Source organism: Micromys minutus (assembly GCF_963924665.1).
Source record: "Micromys minutus genome assembly, chromosome: 4".
Lineage (NCBI taxonomy): Eukaryota > Metazoa > Chordata > Mammalia > Rodentia > Muridae > Micromys > Micromys minutus.
Genome location: NC_137973.1, coordinates 87,431,264 through 87,449,943, shown reverse-complemented (window position 1 = coordinate 87,449,943; position 18,680 = coordinate 87,431,264). Strand labels below are relative to the sequence as shown.

The 18,680-nt window shown below is 40.6% G+C and overlaps 1 protein-coding gene across 1 annotated transcript in view; it reads right to left on the bottom strand.

Annotated features, from left to right (window-relative positions):
* NEGR1 (neuronal growth regulator 1) overlaps positions 1-18,680 on the bottom strand; it is a gene marked incomplete at both ends in the record, with an annotated part of 710,996 nt that overhangs the window by 289,431 nt on the left and 402,885 nt on the right. Inside the window, one exon of the mRNA XM_080916349.1 lies at positions 5,357-5,482. Coding sequence (XP_080772475.1) covers positions 5,357-5,482 — 126 coding nt within the window. The remainder of the gene's footprint in view (positions 1-5,356; positions 5,483-18,680) is intronic.

The window sequence follows — 18,680 nt, the reverse complement described above, 5'->3', positions numbered from 1 at the left end:
TCAGGCCCAGTGTTAGTGAGATCACAGTGCATAGTCTTTAGCTCTATGCTCCATATGCAAGGCAAGATGCCCGAATTACTAGAAAATGTACAGAAACCTCAAAGCTTGTATTAAGTGTTTTGAAAAACCCTTGAAAATTCTCCAGGAGTTAAGGACTTAGCCAGAGACTGGAAGCTGTCACATTCTACACAAGTCAACATCAAAGTGTCTACAGGGTTAAAAACTGTTTTCTCATATTTTCTTTGACATCACAAAATAGTTTTTTTTTTTCCTGGTAATTCTACAAATGCTTAATAGAACACACACACACACACACACACACACACACACACACACACATGCCCTTAGATCCTCTTTAGGGCTGTTCTATAAAATGAATAAAATGCTTTTCTCTCCTTTCTTCCTTTTCTCTTTTCTAATCCTGCCCCATCTCTCTTTTCCCTTTCTCTCCTCTTTTCTCTCTTTTTTTGCTCTCTCCCCGTCTTCCTTTCTTTCTTCTTCCTTTCTTGTTTTCCTACCTTTTTTCTCTTCAGTTTGTTTATTTGTTTTCTTTTTAGTGAAAAAAAAGTAAATGTTGGTTTGTGTTGCTTTCTTCCACCTCTTCCTCCCTCAATCTTCTTGACTTCCAATTCCACTTGTGCCCTACCTACCCAGGGTTCTGTTCATTCATTGTCCTACAGTAATTTATGTTCTTGTGTTCTACTAGTGCTTCAGAGAAAGTCACCTGAATAGTTTGTCCTCTCATTATTTTATCATAGCAGATCAATGGCACCCCACGTGCATCCTGTCAGTTGGAGGTAAGAGGTTGAATCCCAAGTTTAGCCAGGACAAATGCAGTAACAGCCCAGCACTTTGTGATGCCATGCCACACAGACATGCTCAGTATTAGGGGACTATATCTTATAAGGTCATATACACTGACAGATACACCCCTTGCTGGCTACGTTAAAAACAATTTGAACATCTGAATGATTAAACAGCAGTGAATTCTGCACAAACGTGAACATTTTTCAAAAAGTCACTAATCCACCAACAAAAGTAGTTTGATAGATAAATAAAAAATTGGATAACATCAGTTTCATGCTTGCAGCATACTATAGGGACTAACAGGTATGAGGGTTGCTATTGCTGGAGCTACAATCAGCTCTATCAGGAGAGGAGAGTATGTGTGATAAAGAATTTACAGTGATGTCATCCAGGAAGACTGACAAAAGAAGACAACGGCCTGTACTGCTATGAATTCTCTCCCTGCTGCTTATTGGAAGTATAGGGTGAGGGAAGAAAGTTAGAATCCATAGAGTGCAGAAATCAACTAGCACTCTGGTTAGGAAATGAAAGCCACCAATGAGGAAGAGGTGGATGTCATGTGCTTCTGAAAGAGAGCTTGAAAAAGAATCTTGTTAGTTTCTGATGGCTGAAGCTTTCCTAGAGCCTGGGAAACAGGATATAACTCGGAAGTACAAACATTCTAATTTTTTGAACAAGGGAACATTGTTGAAACTGTCAGAGCTCTAACAAAGCCTGAAGAATCTGCCTTCAAAGGAGAGGGCCTAACCTTGACCTGGAGCTAAAAACAGTGTGTAGCTCTGACTCCTGTGTATGAGGAAAACATTTGCCCCAGAGCATAGTGCTATACCAGGGGCAAAATACAGCCTAAGTTCAGTGACAGATGCAAGATTCAGTGTTAAATTTCCTGGGTTGAATAGCATTGAAACTCATTATGTAGACCAGGCTAGCTTTGATTTTATGAACATCCTCCTGGTTCAGTCTCCCAATTGCTAGAAATGTAGGCATGCAACACCACATATGGCTTGAAGACCCTTGAGATTTTGTAAATTATCAACACACAGTGAAATATCTAGATATAAAGAAAATCAAGAAATATTCTCAAGTTATCTTATGAAAAACACACACACCTTGACATTGTGAGAGTTCAGTATGGGAGAGTTGAGTATGCTATGCTGCAGAAATGATACAAGCTCAGGGAAATTATGCATGAAAGTGGATCTTTCTCTAAGCATGAGATAAGTATACATTCTCATGGGACAGGTCCAGGGCAACCATACTGCTGAGCTATGATGCTGGGTACAATAAGTGCACCTGGATGTATGATGTGCACTTCCTATGATGGATACAACAGAATGTGACCCCCTCAGAGGTTGTAAGTTAGCTTTTTATCAACTTGACAGGAGCTAATTCATGTATTAAAAGAAAATGCACATTGAGGACAATTGCCACCTCAGATAGGGCTGTATGCATATGTATGGGGCATTGTCAATAATGATGATTGATATGGAAAGACCCAGCCTCTGTGAGTGGCTTACAGCTGAGCAGGTATTCCTGGGGTATATTTAAAAAATAGACTAAGATGAGGAACAATCCAGTAAGCAGTGTTCTTACATGTTTTCTGCTCCAGTTCCTCCCTCCAAATTCCTGACCTGAGTTCATGACTTGACTTCACTCAGATGGGATTATGATCCAAACAAACCCTCTCCAATTGCTTTTGGCCATTGTGCTCATCTTGGTAAAAGAAAGCACACAGGCTACGCAGGTTTCAGAGAAATAAACCATGGTTTCAAAGAGTTAAGGAATTAATCGTTCTGCAATCCCAGAGAAGCACACACTCAGTTAAGATGGGGGTAGTACAAAGGAAAAACCTCCTCTCCCTCCAGTGATATTTGAGATATGAACATGTCAGGGCTTTACATGTCTGTGGATTAAGGAAGATCTAGGATAAGTTACTATCCTATGATTTGCAAGGACCTCCTCAAGTGATTGCAGATGAGGCACAAGAAACTGGTAAGCACATCATATGTTAACAGAACCCAGGCACAACTTCTACTGAGAGCACTAAACCTATTGAGGTGCTGACAACTATTTTCAGATATATAGTGGTCCATTACATAGCAAAGCAGAACATCAGATAATGCACGACATTGATGTTTCACTGGTAAGTGAAATTCACAATTTTACTCTCAAGTGTAAATATATAAGTTAATAGAATTATCAGGCATGGTTTATGAGGCAGCGTTTGAATGTAGACCCTTAGCACATTATAATTTGAAATTTATGAAAATATCCTCAGAGTCCAGCTATTCATAGATAATTATTAATGTTTATGCTAATTTTACTCATTTTCTTGTTACAGCAGAATCGGAAAAATGAATCTGTGCAGAGGTTTAATTTATAAACCCAATCTGTCTTCCTTCAGTTGTGATGCTATCTGTTTTCTTTATTCTAATAACTTCAGTAACCGGCATTCTCGTTATTTAATTAAACTAAAATATATCTAAGCACATAAAAAAGGCAAATGTGCAGGCAAGCAAGCACAGTGAAATGGGAGTGTTAAGCCCAAAATATTAATCTAAAATTATATGTAGATAGAAATTATGTGCTCCATTCTAGCAAAAGTTATAGTGCCATCAGATTTAATCCCCAGGGAGATGATGAAGAATCATTCGTACATTGAATATCACCTTATAATTCTCAAGGCACATTCAAGTCTATTATCTCGTTCAAGTTCCATCATCCCTAGGATGCTTATCTAGAAAAAGAATGCTGGTTACCCCGAGATGGGAGGAGTAAAGACAAGACATCCATAGCACAGTGCACAACGTACTAGCGTTGTTACATCGTGCTCTTAGGAAATGCAGAGAGAACAGACGCTGGGGTTCCACCGAGGAAAGTGCTGGCCCTGGTTTGTTAGTTAGCTCACTGCTTGAGAGTGTGTATGCTTCAAGCCATCACATACCTGATAAATACACATGACTCTGCCCATTCTCAAAACGTAAATAGAGATCATAGGTACCCAATTTTGGAAAGTCAAAAACACTTGAAGACAGCAGAAAGTCACTCAAGGATTGGATGATTCCAAGAATAAGTGTTTCAGTTTTGAAACCTGTCCACCTGATGCCTGGCCTCAGTCAGCCCCACTTCTGGCCTGTAGAAAGCCTGCCATGAGTTTGACATTCACATATCAGTTTTCTGAATTTTTTTTTGTCAAAGCTCTGGAGAGTGAGGTGTTGGCAGTCAATGGTACACTAACCTTTAGAATTGTTACATGAGCATAATGCAGACTGCATAAGTGTGTAATGCTGGTATATTGATTTCTCTCTCTTTAACAGCAATGCTTAGCAAACAGTGTGGGTGAGTCTCATTAGACCCTCTTCAGAAATGAGGCAGCTGGAAGAGACGTAAGGATGAGTGATATCAAATAAAGCATCAGCAGATGAGGAAGATGCTCTGAGTGTGCCCTTTACACCTACACAAAATGTTCCTTTCTGACTTTATTAACAACAGTCTCATTGCTCAGTATAGCTTTGTTGAAGTGTTTCTCTCCAAAGGAAAAGAAAATGACTTAAATAAAAATTTATTAACATAAAAATGTGGCAGGGCCCTAGACAATAAAATGATACTTTTACATTGTAGAAATGCTTAAGGCTACAGAATGAGAACTTTTCTTTCTTTATTTTAATGTATTCATTTGGAGTGGGGCTGTATGCATTGTGTCTGTGCAGGTGTATGCACCAGTGTACACCCTGAGCCCAGATCACAGGTGCCTGTGTAGGTGTATGAACCACAGTTCACGCTAAGCCCAGTGCACAAGTGTCACTGCAGGTGTGTGCACCAGTGTACATACTAATTCCAAAGGTGGACTTTGAGTTTCGCTCAATCACTGACTTACTCACTTCCTTGACACAGGGCCTTGAAGGAAATGTAAGGTCAGGCCAGGGGTCCGTGTGCCCAGAGTTCCTCCTGTTAGTCCATAATCATAAACTGCATATAAGGTTTGGCATTTGGAATGCAGACACTGGCCTGTTTGCATGGCAATTGTCACTAATTTGTTAAAGTTGACCTCAAATCTTCTGGAAGACGTGTACAACATAGTAGAATCCAGGAGTACCTAGAGATATGTCTCCAGTTATGTGACCAAATCCCTTGTCAGGAAAATTTAATTCTAAGGCCCAAGTCTTTGATTCTGCACAGCAGCTTTAAATCACACCTAGAAATATACAATTTGTATAATTTCATTCTCTCCTGACTACCTCAGCGGTGCATGTCGGCTACCAGCATGTGAATGTGGTTGAGTAAGTCCCTCACACAATTAAATGAACAGTTTATTCCCTTTATTAATAATTCCACCTGAGCCTTTTCTATTGATTTGTTGTTGCCCAAAATATTAAAATGAAAATAATCTTGCATAGGAATCAAGAAACCTTCTGACTGATGGCTTGGACTGTTCGTTTCTTCAGTTTTCTTGAGCCATGCTGTCGTTAGGCATAATCTCGTGAATGAGGAGGAAATTGAAGGGGTTCACTCACTTTCTCACCCAGTAATGCTGGAGGAAAACACTCACCTGATGGGGAGATATGCCTCCAGGAAATGGCAGGTTCTGGTTTTCCAGTGGCCAAACAAGTAAGGGTGACATTGGTTCCTTCATTGATGGTCATGTCATTTGAGATGTCGTATATTTTCGGTGGAACTGAAAAGGCAAAAACACTGTGGTGAGACTTAGCATTTATAAGAATTTGAGTATTGCAACTTCATGACATGCTAATGGAGAGGTTTGCTGATAGCCATTCTTCAGTTCTATGATCTTGTCTCCTGGAGAGTTCTGTAGAAACTCAGGCCTCTGATAAGCTTTTGGCCCATTGGTTAGATTTATATTGATAGTAAATATTTCAATATGAGTATAATATTTAATAATGAAGTTTCAATACCAACTATATTTGTACTTGTGAATAGACTCTGCTTCAAACATGGTTAAAGCAGACCCATTGTACCTGCCTGCTGACTTCTGCCCTTTATGGGACAGTGTGGGGAGGAAAAGGAGAGTTGATTAAATGTCATAGCATGTTGCTTCTATTTTTTATACTGAAGACAATGGGGCTGGGGAATGGAATCAGGGTTCTGGGGAGCAGGTGGTTTAATAAAGTCTGTGCTGGCAATAGGAAGAGCTCCCTGAAGCAGATCACATCACTGCACACCTGAGTACCATACTCTTGCACATGGTGGCTTTATCAGGGCAATGGGAAAACACACTGGCAGCTTCCTGATGCATTAGACTTGGTAGGACAGTGATGCCTCAGAGTCTTCGCTGAGATAGAGAGGCAGAAAGTGCATGGATACTCTATGGTCACAATTGGAATAGGTGAACCAGTGCACGCTGAGGGGTCAGAAAGGAACCTGGCATCCGTGTTTCTGTTCTAACTGGCCTGTGTGAAGCACATGTGTGATGCTGGGGTCCAACTTCAGAAGTGTTCTCAAACATCCTCATTCTGGAAGTTATGTCATCACTGCCAATGATGCTATCACTTTGAAAATGACATCATCAATCTGTCAATGATGTCATCACTTTAAAAATGATGTCATCACTCTTCCAATGATTACAGAACCTAGAAAATGATATTTTTGGGCTCCAGCCAGAAAGGCGGCTCGTACAGGCTGAGCTACTGAGACCTGGAACAGATCTTAGGAACTTCTGTTCCCACCCGGAGAGGACTTCAGGTCGCAGAGCAGAGCCTGGCCCAACCACCAGCCGGAAAGGCGGCTCCAGCCAGAAAGGCGGCTCGTACAGGCTGAGCAACTGGTGAGTGGGAGACTTAGGCTGCGGGGGAGCAGAGGGATCTCTGCGGAGTGCACACGGAAAGGGGACCCCCTGCCCTGACCTGCCCTGTCCTCCCCGATCCAGTAACCGTGAACAGATCTTAGGAACTTCTGTGCCCACCCGGAGACGACTTCAGGTCGCAGAGCAGAGCCTGGCCCAACCACCAGCCGGAAAGGCGGCTCATACAGGCTGAGCTACTGTGACCAGGAACAAATCTTAGGAACATCTGTTACCACCCGGAGGTGACTTCAGTACGCAGAGCAGAGCCTGGCCCAGCTGCCACCCGGAACCTGGGCTGCTGGGGAGTAGAGAGATCTCTGAGGAGTGCACACGGAAAGTGTACCAGGGACACAGACCAGATACAAGGGAAAGGCAAGAACATATCACTGACAACAAAATGGCAAGAGGAAAGAGAAAGAGTATATCCCAAGGAAACCAAGACAATCTAGCAACACCAGAACCCAGCTCTCCGATAGTAGCAAACATAGGAATTCCAAACACTCCAGAGAAAGAAGACACAGAACTGAAAACATGCCTCAAGACGCTGATAGAGTTACTTAAACAAGAAAGGGAGGAAAATCAAAAAGATTCAGAAGCTTTTAAAGAAGAAACAAGAAAAACACTCAAAGAACTCAAAGAACGAGACGAAAACAGAACCAAGGAAATAAAGGAATGGAAGAGGGAAATTAAAACAGAAATTGACACAATAAAAAAAGCACTAAAAGAGATAACCCTAGAGTCAGAACACCAAAAAAAGAAATCAGGAGTCACAGAAGCAAGCATTTCCAACAGATTACAAGAGATCGAGGAGAGAATCTCGGGGGCAGAAGACAACATTGCAAACATAGACAAAACAGCCAGAGAAGATGCAAAAAACAAAAAGCTCCTAACCCAAAATGTCCAGGAAATACAAGACACAATGAGAAGACCGAACCTAAGGATAATAGGAATAGAAGAGGGAGAAGAGTATCAACTAAGAGGCACAGTAAATATCTTCAACAAAATCATAGAAGAAAACTTCCCTACCCTCAAGAATGAGATGACCACGAGCATAAAAGAAGCCTTCAGAACTCCAAATAGGTTGGACCAGAAAAGAAATACCTCCCGACACATAATAGTAAAAACATCAAGTGCCCAAAGTAAAGAAAGAATACTAAAAGCAGTAAGGGAAAAAGGTCAGGTAACTTATAAAGGCAGACCAATCAGACTCACACCCGACTTCTCAGCAGAGACTGTGAAAGCTAGAAGAGCCTGGACAGACATCATGCACTCCTTAAGAGAGCACAAGTGCCAGCCCAAGCTGCTATACCCAGCAAAACTATCAATCACCATCAATGGAGAGACAAAGATATTTCAAGACAAATCAAAATTCACACAATATATGACCGCAAACCCAGCACTACAACGAATTACAGGTGGAAAACCCAATACAAGGAGGGAAAATACAGCCTAGTAAAAACAAGAAAACTCCTAAACAAGAAAACCAAAAAAAGAAAAAAAAACACGGACACAACTCAACCCAAAAAAGCAAAAATGGCAGGATACAGAAACAATTATTCCTTGATATCTATTAACATAAATGGGCTCAACTCCCCAATAGACACAGACTATCAGACTGGATACATAAACAAAATCCAGCCTTTTGCTGCACACAGGAAACTCATCTCAGAGACAGAGACAGACACTATCTCACAGTAAAAGGGTGGGAAAAAAACTTCCAAGCAAACAGCTCCAAGAAGAAAGCTGGAGTGGCTATTCTAATATCGAATAAAGTAAATTTCCAACCAAAAGTTATCAAAAAAGATAAAGAAGGACACTTTTTACTCATTACCGGGGAAATCTGTCAGGAGGAACTCTCAATCCTTAACATATATGCTCCAAATAAAAAATCACCCACATTCATAAAAGAAACTCTACTAAAGCTCAAAAAATACATTTCACCCCACACAATAATAGTGGGAGACTTTAACACCCCACTCTCACCAATGGACAGATCAGGGAAACAAAAACTGAACAAGGACACTGCAAAACTAGCAGAGACTTTGAACCAACTAGAATTAATAGATATATACAGAACATACTATCCTAAAGTAAAAGAATACACCTTCTTCTCACCACCCCATGGCACCTTCTCAAAAATTGACCACATAATTGGACACAGAAAGAGCCTTCATCGATATAAGAAGATTGAAATACTCCCATGCATCCTCTCAGATCACCATGGTCTACGGCTGGTATTTAACAACAACAAAGACAACAAAATGCCCACATACACATGGAAACTAAACAACACTCTGCTAAAGGATAGCAGGGTCAAAGAAGAAATAAAGAAAGAAATTAAGGATTTTCTAGAATTCAACGAAAACGAAAACACAACATACCCAAACCTATGGGATGCAATGAAAGCAGTATTGAGAGGAAAACTCATTGCTCTAAGTGCTTCCAAGAAGAAACTGGAGAGAGCTCACATCAGCAACCTGACAGCACAGCTAAAAGCCCTAGAACAAAAGGAAGCAGATTTACCCAAAAAGAGTAGACGGCAAGAAATAATCAAAATTAGGGCAGAAATAGACCAAATAGAAACAAAAAAAAACCATTGAAAAAATCAACAAAACAAAGAGTTGGTTCTTTGAGAAAATCAACAAGATTGATAAACCCCTAGCCAGACTAACTAACGGGCAAAGAGAGAGTATCCAAATTAACAAAATCAGAAAGGAAAGTGGTGACATAACAACTGAAACTAAGGAAATTCAAGAAATCATCAGATCCTACTACAAAAACTTATACTCCACAAAATTGGAAAATCTGGAGGAAATGGACGAATTCCTAGACAGATACAAGGTACCAAAGTTGAACCAGGACCAAGTAAACCATCTAAATAACCCTATAACACCTAAAGAAATAGAAGAAGTCATCAAAAGCCTCCCAACCAAAAAAAGCCCAGGTCCAGACAGGTTCAGTGCAGAATTTTATCAGACATTTATTGGGGATATAACACCAATATTCACCAAGCTATTCCAAAAGATAGAATCAGATGGAATATTACCCAACTCATTTTTTGAGGCTACAATAACCCTCGTACCTAAGCCACACAAAGACCCTACAAGGAAAGAGAACTTCAGACCAATCTCACTTATGAACATTGATGCAAAAATACTCAACAAAATCCTTGCAAACCGAATCCAAGAACACATCAAAACCATCATTCATCATGACCAAGTAGGCTTCATCCCTGGGATGCAGGGATGGTTTAACATAAGGAAATCCATCAATGTAATCCACCATATAAACAAACTTAAAGACCAAAATCACATGGTCATCTCACTAGACGCTGAGAAAGCATTCGACAAAATCCAACACCCCTTCATGTTAAAAGTCCTGGAAAGAACAGGAATCCAAGACCCATATTTAAACATAATAAAAGCAATATACAGCAAACCAACAGCCAACATCAAACTTAATGGCGAGAAACTTGAAGCAATCCCACTAAAATCAGGGACTCAACAAGGCTGCCCACTCTCTCCCTACCTATTCAACATAGTATTGGAAGTCCTGGCTGGAGCAATTAGACAGCAAAAGGAGATCAAGGGGATACAAATCGGAAAGGAAGAGATAAAAACATCACTCTTTGCCGATGACATGATAGTGTACTTGAGTGACCCCAAAAATTCCACCAGAGAACTCCTACAGCTGATAAACAAGTTCAGCAAAGTGGCCGGATACAAAATTAACTCAAACAAATCAGTAGCATTCCTATACTCAAAAAACAAACATGTGGAGAAAGAAATTGGGGAAAAGGTACCCTTCACAATAGTTACAAAAGCTATGAAATACCTTGGTGTGACTCTAACTAAGGAAGTGAAGGACCTGTATGACAAGAACTTCAAACCTCTGAAGAAAGAAATTGAGGAGGATCTCAGAAAATGGAAAGATCTCCCATGCTCATGGATTGGAAAGATCAACATCTTAAAAATGGCCATCCTACCAAAAGCAATCTACAGATTCAATGCAATCCCCATCAAAATTCCAACCCAGTTCTTCATGGAATTGGAAAGATCAATGTGCAATTTCATCTGGAATAACAAAAGACCTAGAATAGCGAAAACCATCCTCAACAACAAAAAAACATCAGCAGGAATCACTATCCCTGACCTCAAGCTATATTACAAGGCAATTGTACTGAAAACTGCATGGTACTGGTACAGAAATAGGCAAGTGGATCAATGGAATAGAATAGAAGATTCAGAAATGAGCCCTCATGTATATGGTCACCTGATTTTTGACAAAGGAGCAGTAAACATTCAATGGAAAAAGGACAGCCTATTCAACAAATGGTGCTGGTCCAACTGGCACTCAACATGCAAAAGAATGAAAATAGACCCGTTCTTATCTCCTTGTACAAAGCTCAAGTGTAAGTGGATTAAAGATCTCCACATTAAACCTGATACACTGGAATTATTAGATGAGAAAGTAGGGAAAACCTTAGAACACATAGGCACAGGAGAAAATTTCCTAAACAAAACACCAATGGCTCAAGCTCTAAGGTCAAAGATTAACAAATGGGACTTAATGAGATTGCAAAGTTTCTGTAAGGCTAAGGACATCGTCAAGAAAACAAAACGGCAACCAACAGAATGGGAAAAGATCTTTACCAACACCACATCAGATAGAGGCCTAATATCTAAGGTGTACAAGGAACTCAAAAAGCTCGACACCAGAGAATCAAATAACCCTATTAAAAAATGGGGTACAGAACTAAACAAATCTTTTTCAGTTGAGGAACTCCGAATGGCCGAAAAACATCTGAGGAAGTGCTCGACATCCTTAGCCATCAGGGAAATGCAAATCAAAACAACCCTAAGATTCCACCTCACTCCAGTCAGATTGGCCAAGATCCAAAACTCAGATGACAGCAGATGCTGGCGAGGCTGCGGAGAAATAGGAACACTTCTCCACTGTTGGTGGGGTTGCAAGCTAAAACAACCACTCTGGAAATCGGTCTGGCGATACCTCAGAAAATTGGATATAGTACTACCTGAAGACCCAGCTATTCCACTTCTGGGCATATACCCCAGAGACACTTTAATACACAACAAAGATATATGCACCACAATGTTCATAGCGGCTCTATTTATAATAGCCAGAAGCTGGAAGGAACCCAGATGTCCTTCAGAAGATGAATGGATACAAAAATTGTGGTACATATACACAATGGAATACTACTCAGCCACCAGAAACAATGACTTAACCAAATTCTTAAGAAAATGGCTGCATCTAGAGAAGATCATCCTGAGTGAGATAACCCAGTCACAAAAGAACAGACATAATATGCAGTCACTGATAGTGGGATGCTAACCCCAGAGGCTTGCACTCCCCCAGAAACAACTCACAGACTGTATGAAGTCCAAGAAATAAAGAAAACAAAAACTATACATATATTCACAAAACAAGAAGACTTTGACTATTTCCATGTTGCGTTTTGTTTTGCATGTACTTTATGCTTATTGCAACTAGTACGTTTTCAATGCATACTGTCAAGCCCTTGAAAAAAATCAAGTACCGACTAAAAAACATATTCACATGGTTTTATGTAAAGTTTATTTTAATGTCTGAAAAAACAGTACTGACAAAAATGTATAATTTTAAGCAAAAAATGTTTAAAATCTTTACATCTATCTTTGTTTTGAAAAATAAAATCGTCTAAAAAAAAAAAAAAGAAAATGATATTTTTTCACTCTGACAATGGTGTCATTACTTTTAATGACATACATAGCTGGCACTTGGCAGTCTGTGCTTGACTTTTAAGACTTGCAATATTTTGATGATGCCAAACAAATCTAAGTAAGAGGGAATTAGTTCTTTTGACAGATGAAAAAAACTGACCTTTCCTGAAGACTGTTTGAATTATTCCATTTGGTTTGTGTTTTTCAATATTAAAGTCCAGTAGCTAAATGCTATAAATTTATAAGTAGTTACCCATATTCTTTTACATTACCTTTAAAAGATATTCATAGAACCAAAGCTCTAACACAAGAAAAATCAAGCTGATTCATTGTAAACATAAGGCATTGGTTCACACAGCTGAGGAAGAGGCTATTTGCTGAGTACGTGTCATGTGAGAGTATATGAATGATACCATTTAATTATATTTAAAATACATTATTGTAAAGTTCTTTACTTAGATCTTTTCAGGCAAACAATGGCAATAGTTCTAAGCAGAATGCATTTTAGTTTAACCCAAATGAATTTTAACATTCTAGAAGGAAAGTATAAAGACTTTCTGTGTCTACCTGGTGAATAAGAGAGTTACTAAATAATGAAATTATAACACTTAAAAATATCATGTTGGGGGTCTTGAAGAAGATATCCTGTTCTCTAAAGAGCTTGCTGCAGAAGCAGGAGGATCTGAGCTTGCACCTCCACACCCATGTGGAATGTCAGTGGTGCAGAGGAGCAAGAAAGAAGGGGCTCCCTGGGGTTTGCTGGCCAGTGCACAAGCATCGAATTGTGAGCTGCAGTTACTGGGAGAGGCCCTGAGTCACATGTAAGATGGAGGGAGAGGTAGAAGGGCGCTGATATCAACCACTGCCCCCACTCCATTTCTGTCTCTCTCTCACACACACATACACACATACACACAAAATCAACCACTAGCTATCATACACACACATACATACATAACTACATACATACACACATACATACACACACATACATACACACATACACACAAAATCAACCACTAGCTATCATACACACACACACACACACATACATACATACACACATACACACAAAATCAACCACGAGCTATCATACACACACATACATACATACATACATACATACATACACACAGAAAGAGGGGGGTATAGGGAGGAGAGGGAGGGAGAGAGGCAGGTATAAAAGAATACACACAAACATATATATATATATTTATATATATCATACACAAACAAGAACACATGTATAAAACTCATATACATAATATTAAATACATACAGTGATTAGATTTAGATGTAAGTCCCCTAAACTGTGAGATACTTGTATATAATATACATACTTACATATAGGCATAAAATGCCAATGTCTCATATGGAAGATCTTAGTATTTATACAGAGTTTTAGCCAACTATGGACAATTTCTTTTACAAAGTCAGATGTATTAAATATCTCAATGTTGGGCATAGGTGCATATATTTAATAAAAATACTGCAATCATGTAAAAATCATGCACCCTTGTTCTCTACAGTGGCCCCTTTGTCAACCCATCTGAGCCCAAGCGCATCTACTCCTTGGGTGTTCAGCAGCCCATGGAGTTCATATTAAGCTTTAGAACTGGAGCAAATGAGAAGAACCCAGTGTCCTGGACATTTGGTTGGACATTTCACAACTAGATTTTAGTGGTAAGGGACACCATGAACTTCAAAGATAATGATCAACTCTCAGTACGTGCCGCAGAGAAGAAGCACCTGGAAGTGGGTGCTCATAAGAAAAGGCTCTTTGACTGGATGCATCAGAAACACAGGTGCCATCCGTCTGGATTGTTGCTTGTGGAAGTGAAAGCGTGAGAGCCTTGCTAAATATTCAACGCCACTGCATGTTCAGCTTCCAAGACCTCCAGTTTCTACCAAGTACGGTGGAAAGAATCATTCTAGTCCTACAGAAAATACAGGCAGTTATAAAGATAGACCTCACCCCCAAGACATTTCAAAGAGAGATCAGTGAGCAGGGGATAGGGAATTAACTAAGAGATGCTCCCTAGATCCCATTTTATACCTTTGCTTGATGCTGGTTTTTAGAAATCAAGTTGCATAACCAGCTCTTGTACAGCATGTGAAGGAGGAAAATGTCCAACCCCATCCACAGACAGGGAGTAGGTGAAATGGCTGCAAGTCATCGTGGTTATCTCTGAGGGAAAAAGAGCTGCACTGAGAAGGGTTCAGATCTTCACAGGTACACCAGCCAAGCTTGCGGGAGGAAGGCAGTGAGGGCCCACCTACAGCTAGAAGAGGGCAGGAGAAGCCCCTCTGAGGCACAGCCACGGGGCCTGACTCCTCCAGGAGCTTGTATGTCTCAGTGGTAGAGGCGACAGGGAGGAGGCATCTCGAGCATTCCGAGTGTTTGTGTGCTTCATACTAAACTCATTATTCTAAGTATTTTTCTGGTGTCACAAACAGAAATTTAAAGAAGAAAAAGGCAACTTACCATTCTGCATATGTGTTCTTTCCTGTCAGAATTTTATTTATGTTTGATTTTTGTTTCTTACTTATTTTAGAATATTATTATTTGCTCCCTGGAGAGTTTACAGTGCATGTCCTCATCTTATCTATGTACCTAAGCTAAAGATTCACTGAGTCGGTTAACAATTCTTTAACTGGATAAGTGACACTAGGTCTGAGAAGGATCTTGGCTTGTTATGGGTTATGTCATTGGTTATGTATTTATGATCTGAAGCACAGAAATAAAAGGCACAGTTTATTTTTCTAAATGTGAACCTAGAAAGCACAGAGAACAAGGTGTGTGTGTGTGTGTGTGTGTGTGTGTGTGTGTGTGTGTGTGTGTGAGTGTGTGTGTATGTGTGAGTGTGTGTGTGTGTGTATGTGAGTGTGTGTGTGTGAGTGTGTGTGTGTGTGAGTGTGTGTGTATGTGTGAGTGTGTGTGTGTGTGTGTGAGTGTGTGTGAGTGTGTGTGTGTGAGTGTGTGTGTAAGTGTGAGTGTGTGTGTGTGTGAATGTGTGTGAGTGTGTGTGTGTGAGTGTGTGAGAGTGTGTGTGTGTGAGTGTGTGTGTGTGAGTGTGTGTGTATGTGTGAGTGTGTGTGTGTGTGAATGTGTGTGAGTGTGTGTGTGTGAGTGTGTGTGTATGTGTGAGTGTGTGTGTGTGTGAATGTGTGTGAGTGTGTGTGTGTGAGTGTGTGTGTGTGTGTGTAGGGGGTAAATAACCATCACTGAGACATGTGGAGATGAGAGGGCAACTTGTGCAAGTTTGTTCTCTTCTTCCTCAACATAAGATTGTACTCGGGTAATCAGGCTGAGTATCTTTTTCTATCTCTTGGCCCTAACGTTAATTATTTTTTTAAACCCACATCCATTTAAATTAATCTAATCCATCTTTGTCACCATGTTGTTTTTGATCCTGAAAACATGCACCCCCCCCCCTTCAGCCATGCACTGGCCTTTAGATGAGTCATGTTTATGTGCATCTCTAGATTTAGATTCTCTGAAGGTTATTTACTTCCTCTTGTTGGTTTCACTTCACCAAAAATGAGTCAGTCTGACCTGCTGCCATCTGAGCCATCTGTCAGCATCCTTAGCAGGCCATCCAGTGCTAAAAGATGCCCAGCATATATATCCCAAATGGGAAGTCACATGCATCACACGGAGACACCTTTGGGCTGTTTGTATTGGATTTGTGACTGGTTGAATGCTTTTTCATGTAATAATCACATTTTTATATTTTCTCTCCCTCTCTTGGTTGTTTGATGCAAGGACCTTTCTTTGTGACAATGTATATACAAGGTATACTGTTCATCCTCACTGTCTCTCTTACTCCTAATGCCCTTCCCAAATGGTCCCCTCCCACTTCTGAGTCCTTATTGTGACTAGTTGAGTTTAACTAGGGTTCTTCTATAAACATGGTTCTACTGTTTCTTGATTATACACAGACTTTTCACCTGTTCAGACTGCACTCTGTCACCGGCAGCTCGTGTCTGCTGATACATGAGTAAACTTTTCTCTTTGTTGTAATGGCCAACCTTCATGGAGTTAATGTGAATTTCCTCCACAGATTAGTTGTGTATTATGGAAACAGCTCACTGTTGTTTGGAGGAACTCACATGAGACAATCCATCTTTTTGCTAGTAGATTGCATGAGGATGACTTTACAAGCCTGTGCAGAAGCCTTCTAGGAGGAACAAGTAAAATGTTTGGCTCTGATGCAAGGTTTTATGGCATGGTGTGTGAAGCTGAGTTCCACACAATACTAAACACTCTCATTGAGAACACAAGAGGGTAATTTTTAATGTTGGTGTGTCCTGGGGACCTCTGCATTCTGACCCATAGTTCTGGATGACTGGGGCAAAGCCAATGCCCATCAAGCTTATGCTGGGAGGATCCTCCAGGTCACACAGATCTCCACACCACTACTGAAGAACGAGATAACTACAGATTATCCAGGGGGTGCTTTCCAGTCTTTCCAGCATCTACCCTATTTCTGGCATAAAAATGATCCCTCTGTTATCACCTTGAAAAACCAGGGCAGTATTTCACAGAACACACGCTTTATCTACTGGTCTTCTTAGGACACTGGCCCTTTTCCAAAATCCTCTGTGTCCACTGTCCAACACCCCTGCTGGGATTATCCCCAAAGCACCTGCTCTCTCCTTCTAACTTAGCCACAAGAACAAATAAGAAAAGAAAATACAAGTGATTTTATCTTTTTGCATCCTCATTGATACTGTATGAACAGTGACTTGAATTACTGAGTGAACGTTTTAAGCCACCGGCATAACAGAATATGAGAGCATATTCTCATATACATGTTTTCACCCTTTTCAGATCCACATGGAGATATGACGACTCCAGAGCTCATGAGGTCAGGAGGTACTTCAGGGATCCTGTGGCCATGAGTGTGATGAGGACAATAAGAGGGACCCCTTGTACTAGCTACAGCCTTCTACTCAGAGAGGCTGTCACCCACGCGGAAGGGGCCCTTTCTACCACATGTGTCAGCACCTTTAGCCTTCGAAGTGCTGCAGAATATTTGATCATACTGTGAATCCCAAAATTGCCCTTACTGGAAAAACTTACTTGTAGTTGAGGAATGGCTCAGTCCTAACACATACTCTAATCCAAGAGTTTTCTGCTTATTGTGAATAAGACTAAATAAAGTCCACCACAGGTCAAGAGGTGGAGCAGGCAACCAGTTGACATCTAGTGAACATAGGAGAAGAGAACTAAGAGGAAGTCAGGAGGGTAGAGAGTCACACAGGAAGTAGAATGGAGGAACATTCAGTTAGAGGCATTTTTGAGACAGCATGAAGAAGACACTCTGGGGTCGGGGATGTTGGCTGTGGAGGAAGGTCAGCTAGCTGCTTTGCCTGACTCTCTGTGCTAGCAGGCTTTCACGCCCGCATCTGGCTCCCGAATCTTCATTGGTAAAATTGAAAGACTGAAATTTTGTTAGAAACAACATCCCAGCCTCTAGAACATGCAGGAAACATTTCTGGCACTTACAAGTGACTCTTTGCTCTCTGTGGATGTCACTGATATTCCTTTATTTGGTGTTTGTTTTTATTTTTTTACTCTTCCTTTTGCAGAGCAGAAGTTGAGGCCTGGAGTAGAACTCTATTATTTGAACCTGGCAGAGGACTGGCATCTATGATGAATATCGGTGTATTGTTCATGTGTATCGTAAGTCAACATTCCTTCAACTTTTCTGTGAACATTTCCCATGGTCACTCTATCCACAAGAGAAGAACACATTATAATTCTGAGGACACAGTGAAGATACCACTATTATTCTACATTCTGTGAATTTTTTGAGCATATGATCCCTTTACATGCATTTCTTCACATGGGTTCCCCTCCTCAATTCCTGTTAAACTGTTTTTACCCAGACACAGAGATGTAGGGAAACAGCAGTCTCACATACTTTTGTAGCTGAATGGGATGCTGTATTTTAGGTAGTGCTGTGAGTGCTAGCTGCAGATTATTGTTTTGGTTTGGTTTGGTTTTGGCGCTCTGAAAAGGTAGATTAAATTTTTTTCTGGCTTTGGGCTAGAGAGATGGCTGCATGGTAAAATTTGCTGTGTGGGCACCAGAAATGAGTTTTCATCCCCAGCACTCATATATAAAGAATACAGTGGCATATGACTCTCTTCTCAGAGACGGGACAGAGTGATGGGGTCTCAGGAGTTTCCTGTCCAGCAAGCCTACTATAAGGCCAGCAAGGTGCAGAGCCAAGTCAGAGACTTGTCTCAAAAACAACAAACAAACAAACAACCCCCCCCCAAAAAATCCACCAGCTAAACTCACTCAACAATGCACAACAAAGGTCTATGGCAGCAGAAGA